At 34.6% G+C, this 17,739-nt stretch overlaps 1 protein-coding gene across 1 annotated transcript; it reads left to right on the top strand.

The window, feature by feature from the left end:
- Positions 1–1,093: 1,093 nt before the first annotated feature.
- LOC111410570 (myb-related protein 308-like) lies at positions 1,094–3,001 on the top strand. The gene is made up of 3 exons (XM_023040986.1): positions 1,094–1,703; positions 1,867–1,996; positions 2,204–3,001. The coding sequence occupies exons 1-3, from the start codon at positions 1,571–1,573 to the stop codon at positions 2,790–2,792; spliced, it is 852 nt and encodes a 283-aa protein (XP_022896754.1). The 5' UTR covers positions 1,094–1,570; the 3' UTR covers positions 2,793–3,001.
- The last annotated feature ends 14,738 nt before the right edge of the window (positions 3,002–17,739 follow it).

Here is a 17,739-nt window from a genome sequence, read left to right as displayed (position 1 = left end):
TAATAATAATAATAATAATAATAATAATAATAATAATAATGAAAAGACATCACATGAAGTAAAGAAATCAATGAAGAACCTGAAAACTCAATTCCTTGTACTTCAATTTTCAATCCAAGCTTTGCACTTGCAATTCTTGTGGTAAAATCACTCTTTGCCACTTGCTAGGCTCTCTTCAATGATCAAAACAAGATAGCTTAAGTTCTGGAAGCTCCTTAGGTTATAAAGGATTCAAAAGATCACATACCAAAACTCGCCGAATCAAGAAAATGAATCAAAATTTTTCCTTCCGAATTTAACCATGCGAGCACATGGTAGTAGTTGGGTGCACGCATGGAAGGCCATACTTGGCTTCAGTTGCCTCTGTTGAGGTGCCTTGTGCAAGCCTAGCTCTATAGAGCCATGTGCGATCATGGCGTGTGTTTTGGGGGCCAATTTTACAATTTGTCTCTGAACTATCCTCTATATACATTTGATCCTTTTTCATTTCTTTCCAACTCCCTTTTTTTCGTCCAATTAGATCCTAGCATCATCCATATATATATATATATATATATATAATGCTATATAATCTCATTGGAATTGTAACCTTAATCTAGCTGACATTAGATGATATGTTAAATGAAAGGTGAAATTAAATGAGTTCTTTAATTCCACTTATCAATTAATGTCACATTAGCGTCACTTACACTTGGGTTGCAATCCCAATTGAGCTAAATAGCATTACTCTATATATAAAGGATAAATTTGATCCTTTTTCATTTCTTTCCAACTCCCTTTTTTTCGTCCAATTAGATCCTAGCATCATCCATATATATATATATAATGCTATATAATCTCATTGGAATTGTAACCTTAATCTAGCTGACATTAGATGATATGTTAAATGAAAGGTGAAATTAAATGAGTTCTTTAATTCCACTTATCAATTAATGTCATATTAGCGTCACTTACACTTGGGTTGCAATCCTAGTTGGGTTAAATAGCATTACTCTATTTGAATGGACTGATTAATAAACTAAAATTTTGTACCATAATGCATCCTTGTATGCAACAATTATTATAACTAATCAAGACAAGATTTTCAAGGCAAAAAATAATTAATTATACACGAGTTGTTGGTACAGTTGAAATAAAGTTCGAGGTATCAAACTTGGAAAAAAGGAATGGGGTGGAGGAAAAGAGGACAAGAAAAATAGGTGCATCCGCATCAGATGCTGATAGGAAATTATTAAAACACTGAAACACGGATACGAAAAGAGTGAATAACTCCAACTGCATAGAAAAAGCAGCGTTACCTACCAAATTCAGCACTAACTTAATTTTCACTTCCAACCACTCGTGTTTTTATTCAACTTTAATTTGGTAAATTCCCTGCAACTCAGGTGAGGGTATGAGTCAATTTCCTTTTGCCTATTTAAATTGGCTTGCCCTTCTCAGTTTCCTCTGGAAATCCCCTCTCTGTCTATATATCTGTGTGAGTGTGGCGGTAAGTGAGAATTTTTAGGGTTAGCTCACCCGCACGGTATCACGAGCCTTTATTGACCTGGAAGAGAGAAGGTACAAATTAATGGGTCGATCTCCTTGTTGTGAGAAAGAGCACACCAACAAAGGGGCATGGACAAAGGAAGAAGACGAACGCCTTGTTAACTACATCAAACGACATGGTGAGGGGTGTTGGAGGTCCCTTCCTAAAGCTGCAGGTTTGAATCTCCAAATCTCTTTTTGTTTATGGATATGTCTGTCTGTTTGTCTCTATGTGTATGTGTGTGTGTGAGAGATAGAGAGAGACATTATGGCTTCTGTATAAATTTGTGTATGCAAGAATTTTAATGGTTCTTCATTTTTCCGGTATACTTTGGGCAGGTTTACTCAGGTGTGGAAAAAGCTGCAGACTCAGATGGATAAACTATCTCCGGCCGGATCTTAAACGAGGAAATTTCACTGAAGAAGAAGAAGAAATCATCATCAACCTCCATAGCTTACTTGGAAACAAGTCTCTCTCTCTCTCTCTCACAGTGGCTGACATGCCCTTTATTCTTCTTCATTTATCTTAGTTAACGAATCCTACTTTTTATCTACCAAGAAGAATCATTTGTGTTCTATCGATACCTAGATTCTTCTGGCTCCCTCAAAAAAAAAAAAAATTTTTTTTAATATTTTTTTTCTAAATAAATTTTTATCTTTTATTGATGGCTTTCAGATGGTCTCTTATTGCTGCACGATTGCCAGGGAGAACAGATAATGAAATCAAGAACTACTGGAACACACACATAAAAAGAAAACTCCTACACCGAGGTGTCGATCCCCAAACACACAGACCACTCAACTCAACAACAAAAAAACCAAATCCGAACACAAAAGTTTTGATAAGCAACCAAGAAAACAACCTAAGACAAGTCTCAGAAATAGCTCAAACGTTTTCTTTGCACCCAATCAATGCATCAGAAGATCAAGTCATGAAAAACTGTATCAGTTTTAAGGTAGAAAATGATTCAGCAGAAGAGTTAAATGGCAGCAGTGTATTGTCTGAGGAATTGCACCCACAAATTAACCTGGAACTCACCATTAGTCTACCCAAATCATTTGGAAAATCTGGTATCAAATTGAAGCAAGAAAAACAACAATTTGAAGACCAGACCTTCGGAACATTAATGTCTCCACCAAGTGTTACACAGGCTGGGTGTTTGTGTTACAATTTAGGGTTTCAGAATGGGAATGCATGTAATTGTAAATCCATGAAAAACGTGAAAACTGATGATATGCAGAGATATTGTAGACCCTTGGGTTGATGACCACTAATTTAAACCGTCTTTGGCCTCTGTTTTGTACTTCTATGTTACTCCATATATACTTGCTTAAGAAGATGGAGTTTAATGAATCCAGCTACCTGTAGGCCACAGTTTGAATTCGGAGATTTTTGCCTTTATGTTTTCTAGCAACATGGATCAGAATTAGGTGAAATAATCAGAGACGAAGTTAATAGACTGACAGTTGCATTCGTTTTTTGTTTTTTTTGTTTTTTTGTTTTTTTTAATCAATTTTCTCCAAAATCATAATCAACCATACATTTAAATGGAAGCAACTATTTTTTTTTTTTTTAATCACACTTCAAAAAATATCAATTTTCTTGAGAAATCTGTACCGAACAAGTTCTTAATGCACCATGAACATTTTAAATGTCATAGGGTAATTTAGGAAATTCTCATATTTATTAGGTCTTCCTAATGTTTCTTTATATACAATCGGTATTAGTGTGAGCCTCCATTCTAGAATTGAGATTTGCTATCCACCAATAATTCACTGACACATCATTCGACATCCATTTTTAAGCACAAATAGCAGTGAGAAAAAAATAGGACATGTTAATTTCAAATGATTTGTCAATGAATAATTGGTTAGACAACAAAGTTGGATAGTCAATTTTAGACGGTAAATCTCGACTCCCATTCTGTATATCATAGCATAGGAAAATAGATAGAGACATGAGTTCAACATGCATTGTAATTCTCTTATCGTGTATGGTGCAATCGTGAAGCGGCACCATGTGGGCACAACTCTTGCATCAAGGGTAAATCACCTTAAATTTTTACTTTTCTTGCTTTCATTTTACTATTTCACTAATTGGTTTTAAGAATCGGACCTAGAAGCTCTTCGACTTGCCCACTTGGCACATTTGGGCTCGACCGATGGGCTCGTCTAGGAACGAGTCCAAGCATTAATCAAGCCCCATTTTTTTTAAAGAGTCGAACCCTCTTGAGTTGTAGCTCGCATCAAGTGACTCGTGCGCACTGCCCACGAGCCTGATTCATGGCATGTCATTTAAAATGTGACCAAACATATTGACATTCAATTTTTACCTTTATTTTAAACTCCATAAATATCCACAATTTTAATTCATTTTTTCACACCAGTTTTCCACAATCTATCATCTAGATTCTACAATCTAAATTTCTCAAATCTCATCTCTATTCCTTATTATCAGTATTCCTCATACAAACACAAGTTATTCAATTTCTTTGATTTCATATTCGATCACTTCAAATTCAAGTTTTTATCTATTATTTTTAATTTTCTATTTTCTACTTTCCCATTTCTTTTTGTATAAAGAAATCCTAATAACTACGATGAGGCTATGTTCGGTGGTGGCAATGATAATGATGTGTGTATTTTAGCCCCAAAATTAGACTACTTGTTGATGAATTATACTGCCTCCATCCCATTTATATAGGCCAACTTTCGTTATTTTCTTGTCCCAATTATAGTCATAATTTTTTATTGAGAATATTTTATTTTGTTTGTTTACTAGCATAACCTTATTTAATTTTCCTTGTTATAACCAATTTTCTCCATTTAATCTTGAAATTGTACAAATATAAATAAGGATAAATTAGGAAAGTTTTTGGCAAAAATTACTTTTTTTGTAACATTAAATAAGAATTTTTAATCCCTCTGAAAAACAAAAGCAACATATATAAATGGGATGGAGGGTGTATGGAACATGGCTAATTATATGTAAATCTTGATTTTATAGGCAACATTGATGACATGGTGGAATTCGGGAAAATGAGCAAGAAAAAGGCTAAAGTGAATTATATTAAAGTTCAAGGATTAAAATATAAGTAAAGAAAAGTTGCCTTGAAACAAATAACGAAGATTCAAAAGTACTAGCTTTCAATTGTATAGGAAAATAGGTGAAATGGGCGAACAAAAGTGAAAAAGGACAAAAAAGGACATTAGAGAAAGTTCAGGGGCAAAGTTGCAAACCTGCCCTTCCCAAAAACGAACCCAAGGTGAGCGTCCTTGCTTGCAGGCGAAGCTTACACCTCAGACCAAAAGTAACTGCCTAAGCCTACCTAAAGGGATCAAGCGTGCACTCTAATTTGTACTAGGCGCATGCCTAGGTCTAATTCTGGGAAAAAAAAAATTTCTTTCCTTATTTCGTTTTGGTATGCAATATTTTGTCACTCTTTATATTCCATAGGCCATCCAGAATGTGGAAAGGATCTTTCATTGTTTGAGAGCACAAGAAGCATTATAACATTTAAGAAGCAAGAATTCATTGTTGGGTGGAAGATTAAAGTGAAAAATTAGAGTTTTCAAGTTTTTCATCATATTCCTTGTCTCTAGTAATGTCTTTTCTTATTCTTTTGTGTAGTTTTCATATGACAGTGTTATGCTAAATCTTTTTTGTATGACATGGATGACAAAACCTATTGATTTATAGTTTTCAATTAAAGACTTATTGTTTTTTTTAGTTAATTCACGTGTTTGTGATTTAATATGCATTTATTATGTTTGTTTAAATATTTGTGCACCATTTAGACAACTAAGTTGCTTATTTGTAATGTTGAAAAACTCACAATAAGTATTGAACACAAGGGTAATAAATATTACGTTTGCGGTCGCCTGTGATAATCTTATGACCGAATGCGTGCTTTGCATATGAATTCAAACTAGGAATACAATCGGGTTGTATTAAGCACATGTTTGATATATCTTCGAAAATAATATTAAATATCAATTCTTTATTGATCTTCACAAACATGTTAATCATACTAATTAACATGAGTCGAGAATTGGAACTAGATATCAATAGATGGAGTTGAAAATTCAATATATTCATCCCGTCATTTGATAAAAATCAAAATTTTTATTGCTTTCATAGTTAATTAGAATAAATAAAACAAATAAATCTCTTTTTTGTTACAATAGATCAAATTTGGTATTAACTAGTCCTCTAAATATGAATGTTATTCCTTGTTGGATGATATACTCAACTTACTATTTATTATTTGTCAACGATCCCGTATGTTTGAAAATTTTTTCGAAAATTTTTTTACGTCGTTCCTAGGGAGTAATTGATTTACTTTTGTTTATTTGTCTATATTAGATTCAGTTGTTCATTTGTTCTTAGTCTATAATCACATAATCTAATTCTCTTGTGTTTTGTTCTTTTCAGACTATCGTTAGTTTATGTAAAATTATAGTGAGATTGAGCTTGTACCATTCGATCTCGAGATTAAAAGAACTTTTAGATAGCACAAATGAGAGCAATGGAAAGTAAGAGAAATGCCCTAGAATCTGAATCTAAATTAGATCAAGGATCCACTTCAGCTGTAAGAGCTAATTTAGCCAAGGGCTGTCGTTAGTGTGGTTTTTATTTTAGCTAGAGATTAAGGGAATCTAGTGCATACACCAGTGTGACCTACAACAATTTATCCTCCATTTGGACAAGCTAATGTCTACATTCTACCAGACGTCATCATCTTCTTTCGAAATCACCAGGACATCAGGTTTTTGGGGAAAGCTACGAAAAAATGAATGCACATAGCCCTTTTGATGTTATGTGAAGTAATCCGTAGCGAACGGTTATAAGTAAATGCACTTCAAATGTGGTTATTTCCTCATACTTTGAATGATGTTACAAGATATGATCCATTCTTTACCTGAGCATCTTATCTTGGAACGACATGGTATAAAAATTTACCATAAAGTTCTTCCAACTCTCTCGAGACCATCAAATTCAAAATGAAGTTTATATATTCAAGTAGAAGGATCTCAATAACTATCTAGAAGCTTGGGCTAGGTTCAAGGACTTATTTAGAAAATGTTCTAACTGGACATTCCAGTTGAGATATACATCTTCTATTATGGTCTACTACCAAAATACCGAATATGGCAGACACTTTGATTAGTGGTTTAGTAATGAAGATGGAAATAGATGAGGCTTGAGAATTGTACAAGAGGATTATAGATAATCAATCCATGTAGCTGATTGATAGGGATAGTCGAAAGAAGTAAACAGGTAGCACAGTATAGATGTGGTGACCGCAATATTAATACAGATGGAGGTGATTACAAAGAAAAATAGATAACTTATCCAAGTCTGTTAACATGGTACATCAATTGCCATTGATTTGCGTAGGTTGCGGACCATATCATACTAATTGCAAGTTGCCCTTTAGCTTCCATGCATGTTAATCACTTTGAGAAATTTAGCTACGCACAGGACTTTTAGAGGTAGCAGAACAACCCCCATTCCAACATTTACATTTCGGGATGAATGAATCATCCAAATTATTTGTTGTCTAACAATCAAGGATAGTGACAATGAGAAAATTATTAAAATAGACCACTGAGGTTCCAACAGCAGCATTAATAGCAACAACCTCAAGATAGGAAACCCTCATTGGAAGACTTGCTCTCTCAATACTTCACGAAGACTAAAACTAACTTTCAAAACCAACAAGCTTGTATTAAGAATTTGGGACAGCAAGTGGGATAGATAGCAGCCGCACTATGAGGTAGAACTTAGGAGATTTTGTCTAGGAACACAAAGATAAATTAAAAGGAATTAGTCAAAGCCATTACTAAAAGTAGTAGAGTTCAACTTACCAGAATTACACGTGAAAATTGCTGGCTAGTGCTATAAACGAATGTGCCTACCACAGGTGAGGAGCACGTGGATAGTCTGAAAAAATCACAAGGAAAATCCACTAGAATTTATAGACAATCAACTGGTTAAGGCAACCACTTCTGTTAAAGCTTATGTAACTTCGATTCCATTTCCATAGAGAGCGGAGAAATATAAGCTTGATAAGCAATTTGTAAAGCTTTTGGACGTGTTTAAAAAGTTGCATATCAACATACCATTTGCAAAAGCCTCAGCTCATATGCTAGAAGAGTGCAGTGTGAGAGTGAAAAGGTCATGCTGACAGAAAAGTGCAGCATAAGACTCCAACATAAGTTACCATCGAAATTAAAAGATCCAATGAGCTTTATTATTCCTTGGTAATAAATATATAAATAAACCATTATGTGATTTAGGTGTATGTATTAACTTAATGCCTTAATATCTTTACAGAAAATTAGGTTTGGGAAAAGTATAGGGCACTACGATTTAATTGTAGCTGGCTAACAGGTTAATCAAATACTCAGAGGCATTGTTGAAGACATCTTGATGAAGGTTGATAAGTTCATATTTCTAGTAGACTTCATCATCCTCAGAAGAAGATAAGGATGTCTTTCTCATATTATGCCGTCCACTTTTAGCTACTCGCAAAGCTTTGATAGGAGCCCAGATAGGTCAGCTGGTTTTGAGGCTATAAAAAGAACAAAAAATAAATATCTTCAAGGAATTCAAATTTTAAAAAATGAGTCAAATTCATATACGTAGAATGATATGGTAGTGACAGATGCATTCATATTCAATCACCCTCAAGAACCACTTAACGCTTGTTTGGTACACTTTCAGGACTTGCCACCTAAAATATTAAGAAGAAAAATGTGTTAGATACATGGAAACTTTACTACCATTCTTCAAGCCATCATGATTGGAAACTTGGTAAAGGTCCCATATAACCTTTACCATCTATTCAACATGCTCCAACACTTGAGCTCAAATAGTATGCTTACTTAAGGAGGAGAATTCATTTTCAATTATCATCTCGAATTCTCTTACAAATGAAGAAGATTGGCTATTGAGGATACTTTGGAATCACAATATAGCAATTAAGCAAACTATCTCTGACATCACAGGGCCAGCTCTTTTCTTTGTATGCACGAGATTATAATGGACGATGAATACAAGACTTTAGTAGAGCATCAACACAGATTAAATCTAACTATGAAAGCGGTGGTGAAAAAAGAGGTTTTGAAGCTTTTGGATGCAGGACTCATATATCTCATATCTAACGGCCAATGGTTAATTAAGTATAGATAGTGCCGAAGAAAGGAAAAATCACTTTGGTTCCAAATGACAATAAAAAGCTCATTCCGACGTGCATAGTTACGGGTTGAAGAGTTTGCATTAACTATCGCAAACTCAACAATACTACTAGAAATGACCATTTTCTCCTTTCATTCATTAACTATCGCAAACTCAACAACTCTACTATCGCATAATATTTCTTTTGTATGGATACACGAGGTACAATTAGATTCCTGTAGCACCAGATGATCAGAGAAGACCATCTTTAGCTTTGTATGATGTTAATCTTTTCAAACATGATAGTGCATAGTATTTAGGTATTTTATGGATGATTTCTCAATTTCCAGGACTTTATTCAAGGAATGACTCAATCATTTGGGACTGGCATTGCAGCGATTTGAAGACAAACCTTGTACTTATTTGGGAGAAATGTTACTTCATGGTCCATGAAGCAATTGTATTGGAACATCTGATTTTAGCTAGAGGTATTGAGGAATAGTATTTAGGTATTTTATGGATGATTTCTCAATTTCCAGGACTTTATTCAAGGAATGACTCAATCATTTGGGACTGGCATTGAAGCGATTGTATTGGAACATCTGATTTTAGCTAGAGGTATTGAGGAGGGCATAGCAAAAATATAGATGATTGAAAAGCTACATCCACCAATTTTGATGAATGGAATCTAAAGCTTCTTTTGTCACGTCGAATTCTATCATCATTTCACAAGATTTCTCCAAGATCAAAATGACCACCCTTTTCACTTGACTAAAGGAAAAGTTGGTTTCATTTCTAGTTTTAGTTGTTCTTGATAGGAATCTACCATTTGAGTTAATGTGTGATGCTAGTACCTACACAGTAGTGGCGATTGTGAGTTTAGCTCAAGGTTAAGATCACACAAGTAATAGGCTAGAAAGACTCTGGTCAAGGTAGCTGAACTCTGTCACCACATAGAATGAAATTTTGGCAGTGGTGTTTTCCTTCGACTAATTCAGGTTATATTTAATTAGGTCAAAGATGATTGTATACATAGATCACTCAGCATTGAAATATTTGATGAGTAAGAAGGATGTGAAATCGATCTTTATTCCATGGATACTTTCATCACAAGAGCTTGATTTGGAAGTTCGAGACACACAGGGGAGCAAAATGTGTGGTTACAGATTACCTATCTCGCCTTGAATCTCAAGAATCAGACCCTACAAATGAGATCAATAAGGTATTCCCAGATGAGATTCTTTTTTAGATTAGGACAATGTCGTGGTATGTAGATTATGTAAATTATTTAGTCACTTTCATCATTCTACCAGAGTACATAAGTTATGAGAAAAAGAAATTTTTTTATTGACCTTAAGCATTATTTTTTGGATAAACCATTTTCTCTATTGACGGGGTCTAGATTAGGTAATTTGCTTATGTGTCAGAAGAAGAACAAAATCACTTGTTGGAGCAGTGCCGCTCTTTACCTTATGAAGGCCACTTTGCAGCAACCAAGACAACAACAAAAATTCTAAAATCAGAATTTTATTATCCTATGCTGTTGATAGATGCTCATGCTTTGGTGAAGAGATGTGATAAGTGCCAGATGATTGAACATATCTCAAAGAAGAACGAAATGTCCTTAAATAGCATTTTCGAGGTAGAAATATTTAACATATGGGATATTGACTTCATGGGACCATTCCTAACTTTATATGGTCAGCAATACATCTTGGTGATGATACACCTTAGATCAATGGAAAGGTGAAAATCTCCAACAGGAAGTTGAAAAAAATTCTTCAAGCAACAATAAATGCATGACGTATATACTAGTCAAAGAGTTAGATGATGCACTTTGGGCATATAGAACAACTTTCAAGACTCTTATTGGCATGTTTCCATATCGGTTGGTTTTTGATAAAGCATACTACTTACCAGTTGAGCTCGAGCATAAGGCATATTAGGCTACACAGGTGCTAAATATTAATATGAAGTCAGTTGGGAAGCACAAAATCCTTCAACTCAATGAGCTCAACGAATTCAGATTGGCAGCATATGAGAATACCAGTTATACAGAGAAAAGATCAAGAGATGTTTCGACAGACACATCAAGGAAAAAGAGTCCAAAGTTGGTCAAACAGGTCCTCTTGTTTGTTTTCGCCTCAAACTCTTTCCTAGCAAGCTGCGGTCTAGGTGGTCGTGTTCGTTCACAATTGTATTTGTGTTTCCACATAGCACAATGGAGGTGGTGTCTCATGATTTTTTGAGAAGGTTCAAGGTCAATAGGCAGTGTTTGAAAGCTTATTGTGGAGGGAGCTACTCCAATGAGAAAACAATCGTGCCACTTGATAGTGCGGGCAGCCTTAGCAACAAAATCAAGCTATAGATATAAACAAGTGCTTATTGGGAGGTATCCCAATTTTTTTCCTTCTAATTTATTCATCTTTAATGTATTGATTAGTATTTTTCATGTTTATGAGTGTTAGGAGTAGTTATGCATCATTCATCCATCATTTAGATCATAAGAATCTTGCATATGTTTTTACAAGTTTCAAACATGTTTTGCATTAGCTTGTGGGTGTTAAAACAACCTTGGGTGTTTTGAAGAGAAAAAAAAACACGTTTTTCGAGGCAAAATTTGAAGCTTTTAAAGCATTAATCGATATAAAATGTATATTCAGGAAAAACAAGTGAATTTCACTATAGTTGCGTGTCCATACCACTTTTATGCTTTTCAAACATTTTCAGTAATGTTAGTGGCATCGTATGTGATGATAAGAGTGTAAAATATAATATATTTCCCTCTTAATTATTGCATTGGTGTGATTATTTGATACCAAAATGCACTAATTATACTTATTCTTTGATTTGATTCATGTTGCATTTTGGTAGAAAACGTGAAATTTAGAAGAAAAGAGCGAAAACGGACCAAAATGAAAGAAAGTGAAAGTTTAGAGACCAAGTTGCAAATAATCTAAAGATGAGACAAGCAATGGAATGATGATTCAAGAAAGCTAGGAGTCCATTGGGTGCAATTAGAAGTCAAAAGAAGTTAAATATGACCATAAAATTTTCACAAATCAAATTACAATCGTATAAGAATTTTTTCAGATTTTCAGTCAGAGATTGAGATCAACTTTCGACCTAGTAAACATTCAAATTCGGAAAGAGATATACAAAATCTTAGCCCTTTGTGTTAACTTTCTAACGCACTTTGAATTGCCTTAATCTGACATCGGGAGAAAAAGTTATGGTTAAAATATTGAAAGTAGTCGCATAGAATATTTTAGCCGAAAAATTAGTTTCCTTATTTGGTTCAACCTCTTTTGGAAAGAAGTTGACCCATGGTTTTAAGCCCTAGGCTGGACAGAACACGCATCTTCTTCTCCTCCATAAGAATTTTCTCTCATCCGAGGCTAAAAAATTCGATGGAGAACTAAATTCCTAGGTGAAGCTACGAAGGAAGTCATTGGATTTGGTGACTTCACATCATTTATTCATGCAAATTGGTATTTTTATTGTCACACTTCTAGATCTAGACTTTCTTTTATGAATTTACTTGGGGATTGATTTAACTTTTACTAGATTCTTCATAGATTCAATCATGTTTTTTCTATTGTAGAATTGAACTAATTGTTGAATTTCAATATCAATCAACTTTATTGGCGGATTATTTACTGCCTTATGCATTGTGTATATGGTCAATCTTAATCTTAGTCCAATAAACATGTGTGAGAATGGTTTACAAAAGTCTAGATAAACAGGGAGAGTACAGGATTGAATCTATGAAATAGGGTGGAGAGTACATGATCATCGTTGTTTTTTTAGAGCAATAAGTAAGTCTATGTCAGGAGGTTCGGACTCATGAGACTTATGATCACCTGGAGCTATCATTGGTTACAAGTCTCTTAGTGCTTCAAATGTGGGATCTTCCTTTGATTTTGGCCTCCTTAAGTGAACCATTGTCTTCCTGTTATTTTGTTTATCTATGTCTCCCCCTGAGTTCAAAGTTTCCTCTATATATGGCATAGTAGAATAGGGTGGATAGGGTGGTATTCTAGATTCAGTGATTTCAATGGGCTTGATAGAGATTTCAAATTCTAGGAACCAATCTTTACTCAGATTCACTCAGAACCGATGATAGCTCTAGATGTTCATAAGTTTCATGAGTCCGAACCTCTTGATCTAGACCTACTATTGTTCTCAGAAAACAATCACAATCATGCAATTTCCACCCTATTTCAAAGTTTCATCTATACATGGCATAGTAGAACAGGGTAAACAGGGTGGTATTTTAGATTCAGTAATTTTGGTGGGCTTGATAGAGATATCAAATTCTAGGAATCGATCTTTACTCAGATTCTCTCCCTAAAGGGAGGTTTTTTTTTGAAGTAAGGTGTTTTCTCAAAGAATGTAACATCAAGAAAAACAAATATTTTCTTGATTACTGGATAATAACATTTATAGCCTTTTTGAGTGGGTACATATCAAAGGAGGACGCACTTAATTGCATGAGGTTCAAGTTTGCTTCGATGATGTGAATAAAAATGAACAAAGGCAGTACAACCGAACACTTTGAGGGGTATGTTCAAGTTCACCCGAGACTTAGGGAAAAAATTATGAAGTTTTTGAATAGGTGATTCAAATGAGAGAGTATGGCTAGGGATTTGATTGTTAAGATATGTTGATGTTAAGATATCATCAACCCAGAATATTTGGCGTATTTGTGGTAAACATTAAGGTACAAGGAACGTCAAGAAGATATCTATTTTTTTCGTTCGGCAATCCCATTTTGTTGTGGGGTATTAGCGCACGAGCTTTGATGGATTATCCCATGCATTTGTAAGTAGTCTTGTAGAGTGGAAGTGAAATATTTAGTATCGTTATCCGTTTGTAAGATTTGAATTTGTGTTTGGAATTGTGTTTGGATCATCCGATGAAAGTTAATAAATACTAAACGGATATCATTTTTTCTTTTAGTAGGCAAACTCAACAAACTCGAGTATGATCATCTATAAACGTGACAAACCATTTGGTATGAGTCCGATTAGGGACCCGTGAAGGGCCCCATAGATCACTGTGAATCATAGTGAATGGTTTCGATGGTTTGTATATGGATTTTGAAAAAGTAGTGCTCTGACGTTTTGCAAGTTCACAATTTTACATTGAAAGTCAATAGATGTTTTATTCAAAAAAATGGAAGGAAACATATGCCTTAAGTATTGAAAGTTGGGATGACCCATTCTATAATGTCACAATATAATATCGCTATCCCAAGAGATAGACAGAGAATTTAAAATTGCAGTTTGACATTGTCTACTCACGTTGGCCTCATCAAAGTAGTAAAGCCCCTCAAGAAAAAAAAATATGTTAAACAACTAACAAGTAACGCAATCTATAGGTGATGAACATTGTAAATTAAATAAGTTAAGAAGTTACAAGTATTTGAAAGAGGATTCAAAAATGGTAGTATATCGATGATGAATTTCTGGCTCCATCATATACAGCTGATGCTATGAAAAAAGAGTAGAAAATAACAGCACAATACACACAGAGATGGGATTATGAGAGGGTTGACGAACATGAAGACGATGCCAGCAAGATTACAGAGGTGATTTAGTAGAAAGCAAGAACATTGATCATATCAACTTGAACACTACATTTTTATATCCTCACTTTAATCCACTACCAACAAAACAGAAATTAACAATAAGTCAAAGCTCAAATGACTCAATAATATAGGGCTACAAAACCCCCTCCTCCTTCCCACAAGAAAAATGAAATATCAAAGATAAAAACATCATGTAGAATATAACCTAGACAAAAAAATGGTTAACTTCAAAATTCAGTTTTGGTGGTGTGCCTGCCATAAACTCCAAATAAACTTGACCAAACAAGTTGAGATAATACAAATGGTGGTAGCACAGGAAAGAAATTAGGGATTTATCTATGAACTTGATCGACATGAAAAGGGAAGAATCTGTGAACTTTGTTGAGATGGAAATGTGTTAGCTCGGTTGTTCTCTGATTGTGGTAGAGGTGGAGTGGTGGAAGCACAGGGAAGACACTATGCAATGAATCGAGAGGGAAGCAGGAGAAACACCTATGTCGTCCGTGGAGATTAAGAGGGGAAAAGACTCTTGTCCTCGTTCTAGGGTTTTTCCATTGATGTCCAATTATACTGGGCCATAACCCAAAATCCTAACCCACCTTAATGTTTAACTTTCTGCAACATTTATTAAACGTTGCAAAGGGTTACAACTTTTAGCAACGTTTGACAAATTTTGCGAAATAGAAACCTTTTCGAAACATTTATCAAATGTTGTGAAAGTTTATTTTTCGCAACGTTTAATAAATGTTGCGAAAAGTTTATCTTTTGCAATGTTTGTTAAACGTTGCCAAAAATGATCTTGCACAATGTCTGATAAATGTTGAGAAAAGTGTTTTTCACAACGTTTAATAAACTTTGCAAAAATAAAAAGTTTCGCAATACTAAATGAACGCTACAAAAGGCAACATTAGCAATATTCACTTATTAGAATGTTGCAATAGATCCTTTTAGCAACATTTAATTGATGAGTGTTGCCTTTTAAATGTTGCAAAAACACTTTTTCGCTTATTTTCTTATCCAATTGAGTTGCTGCCCTTTTGAATCTTCACTCTTCATTCTGAGTCAACTTTTGATTATTTGTGTTTTAATCTCTGAATATGACTCACTTTAGCCCTTTTCTTGCTCATTTTCCCCAATTTCACCAGTGTCATTAATGTTGCCTATAAAATCAATATTTACGTAGAATTAAGGCTTATTTCATAAAATTCATCAAAAAATGGTCTAATTTAGCGGCTCAAATAAAAATATAAAATACGCTTATCAAACATCTCCAAACTTGAATTTTTGTTTGTCCTCAAACAAACAATAGTCTAATGCAATTTAAACTTGGTTATACAGCATGCCATTTAGATTGGAATTTTTCATTAATACTATGAATAGTTCAAAATCATATAGTTGAAATTAACGTATACTCATTCGATGTGAAACTCGACACGTGTGTGTATGTGTGTGACGATTCGTGTAAAACATCACAAGCTCATGATTTGTTCAATTTTTGACCCTCAATAATCAAATGATAACTCCCTCTACTCGTGAGATACATATCTCCAAACTTATACTTCTCACTACTTTTTCCTTAGGTGTAATTTGAAGTGAAATTTAGTTGATTCTAATCTTTACCATCTCTAATTTAGATAGATTCTCACCAATATAAGTTAACATTTCAACAAATAGAAATTATCCTATATTTTGACCACTTCTACTTCCAAGAATTAACTAAGCTGATAATCCCTTGTGTTGGTTTAATTTTCTAAAATAAGCATTGGGGGCTTAATCTTGGTATGTGATGGTTTTCTATTTCATACACCTGCTTTTTCTGTTTTTCATCATTATTTATTTATTATTTTTTCTTTATGTGCGGGCTTTTCTTCATGAAGCAACTAAATGACCTCTATAACGAACTTTCGACTGATGACTCCCAAGTCATATGACCATAAGGATCTAGATTTTAAAGACCGTTATAGGCTTAATTACTTAAGTCAATTAGGCTCCGAAGAGACGTATGAAAAATTAAGCAATTTTATTTTTATTTGCCAAGATTAGTGCAATGCTACTCATTAAATACTCATTCTCGAAAATCAACCTCTAACTAAATTGTCTTGTTTAATATCATCTTGTTGGCTTTAGACAATCCACACAATAAATTAATACTAGTTCAACCATCTCCAAACTATTTTAGAGTTTGGTTTAGGTAAGTATGTAATCATGGTGTTTTGGGATATAATCAATTGTGTTCAACTTTTTTCCTTACATAAACCAAATCATTCACTCAAAATACCAAACATAAATATCGTGTGCAATTTAGATCAAGTTTCATATAGACAAGCATCAAAAAACTCAATTTAGAATCTTTACACCAAGTTTTAGTTTAATAGATTATTCTAATATACACATCATTGATGGCAAGTCTTAGAGCTGGCCTTAGGCTTCCAATTCACCCTTTCTTGGTACTTAGGTCCTATGGGTTAGCTCCGACCCAACTCAATCCGAAATCCTGGAGCCAAATGGTGGGCTCTTGAATGTTGTGGAAAGAGGCGTCCCTTGGGGTTGAGATGCCCTTCTCCGTCTTTCCGACCCTTTATATCCCTAAAATAACAGCTGGAGTGGATAAGACCTGAGGCTGGTATTATCTTACTTCATGGGCACATAAACACTCAAAAGTAATAAAAAGCATAAAAGGACATGTTTTTATGAATTTTTCTGATTTTCTACATTTTTTTGACAGTTGACAATCACACAAAAGCAGTTAATTCTATAGAACAATCGATGATAAAACAACAGCCACCCCAAACTTAACATGTACATTGTCCTCAATGTACAAAAATATGATAGTGAAATGCAAAACAAAAGGCAAAGAAGGAAAATAGAGATTTTTTTGGTCAATCTGACGGTAGCAGTGATGGAACGGTAGAGAAGCCCCAAAACTTGCTGGATCTGAAGAAAATGGAGAACATGGGAGTAGGTGTGAGAGAATCTCTCTCATGGAGCGGACTTCTCATCAATTCAACCTTGCATGCCTCGCACTATATCATAACTCTCATTGTAATGGGGCATGCACACTTCTCATCATATCAATGGACCTATCAACCTGGATAATAAGATCATCAATCCGTCCAATATATCTATCCATCCTCTCTATGACCATATTGCTCCTCCTACTCACACTGGATGCATCATCTTGTAGCGACAACACATGATCATGTATAGCAGTAGCACGGGTCTCCACACAACCATCTTTCAAATCCAAGGACACAAGTAACTGCTTTATCCGTAGCAAGCCCTGGATGGTCTCAGTTGAGTCCACAATCAACTGTCGCTGGAGTGGACTGGAGTGTCATTGATAGGATCTGGCCGTGGAGACTGCGGGCCCATGGCCTTCTACAATGGTTGCTACTGACACTGCCTGCTCTGGAGGATATTTTGCCACGAATTTCCG

Source organism: Olea europaea, chromosome 2 (assembly GCF_002742605.1).
Source record: "Olea europaea var. sylvestris chromosome 2, O_europaea_v1, whole genome shotgun sequence".
Classification (NCBI taxonomy): domain Eukaryota; kingdom Viridiplantae; phylum Streptophyta; class Magnoliopsida; order Lamiales; family Oleaceae; genus Olea; species Olea europaea.
This window is presented reverse-complemented; position numbering and strand designations above follow the sequence as displayed.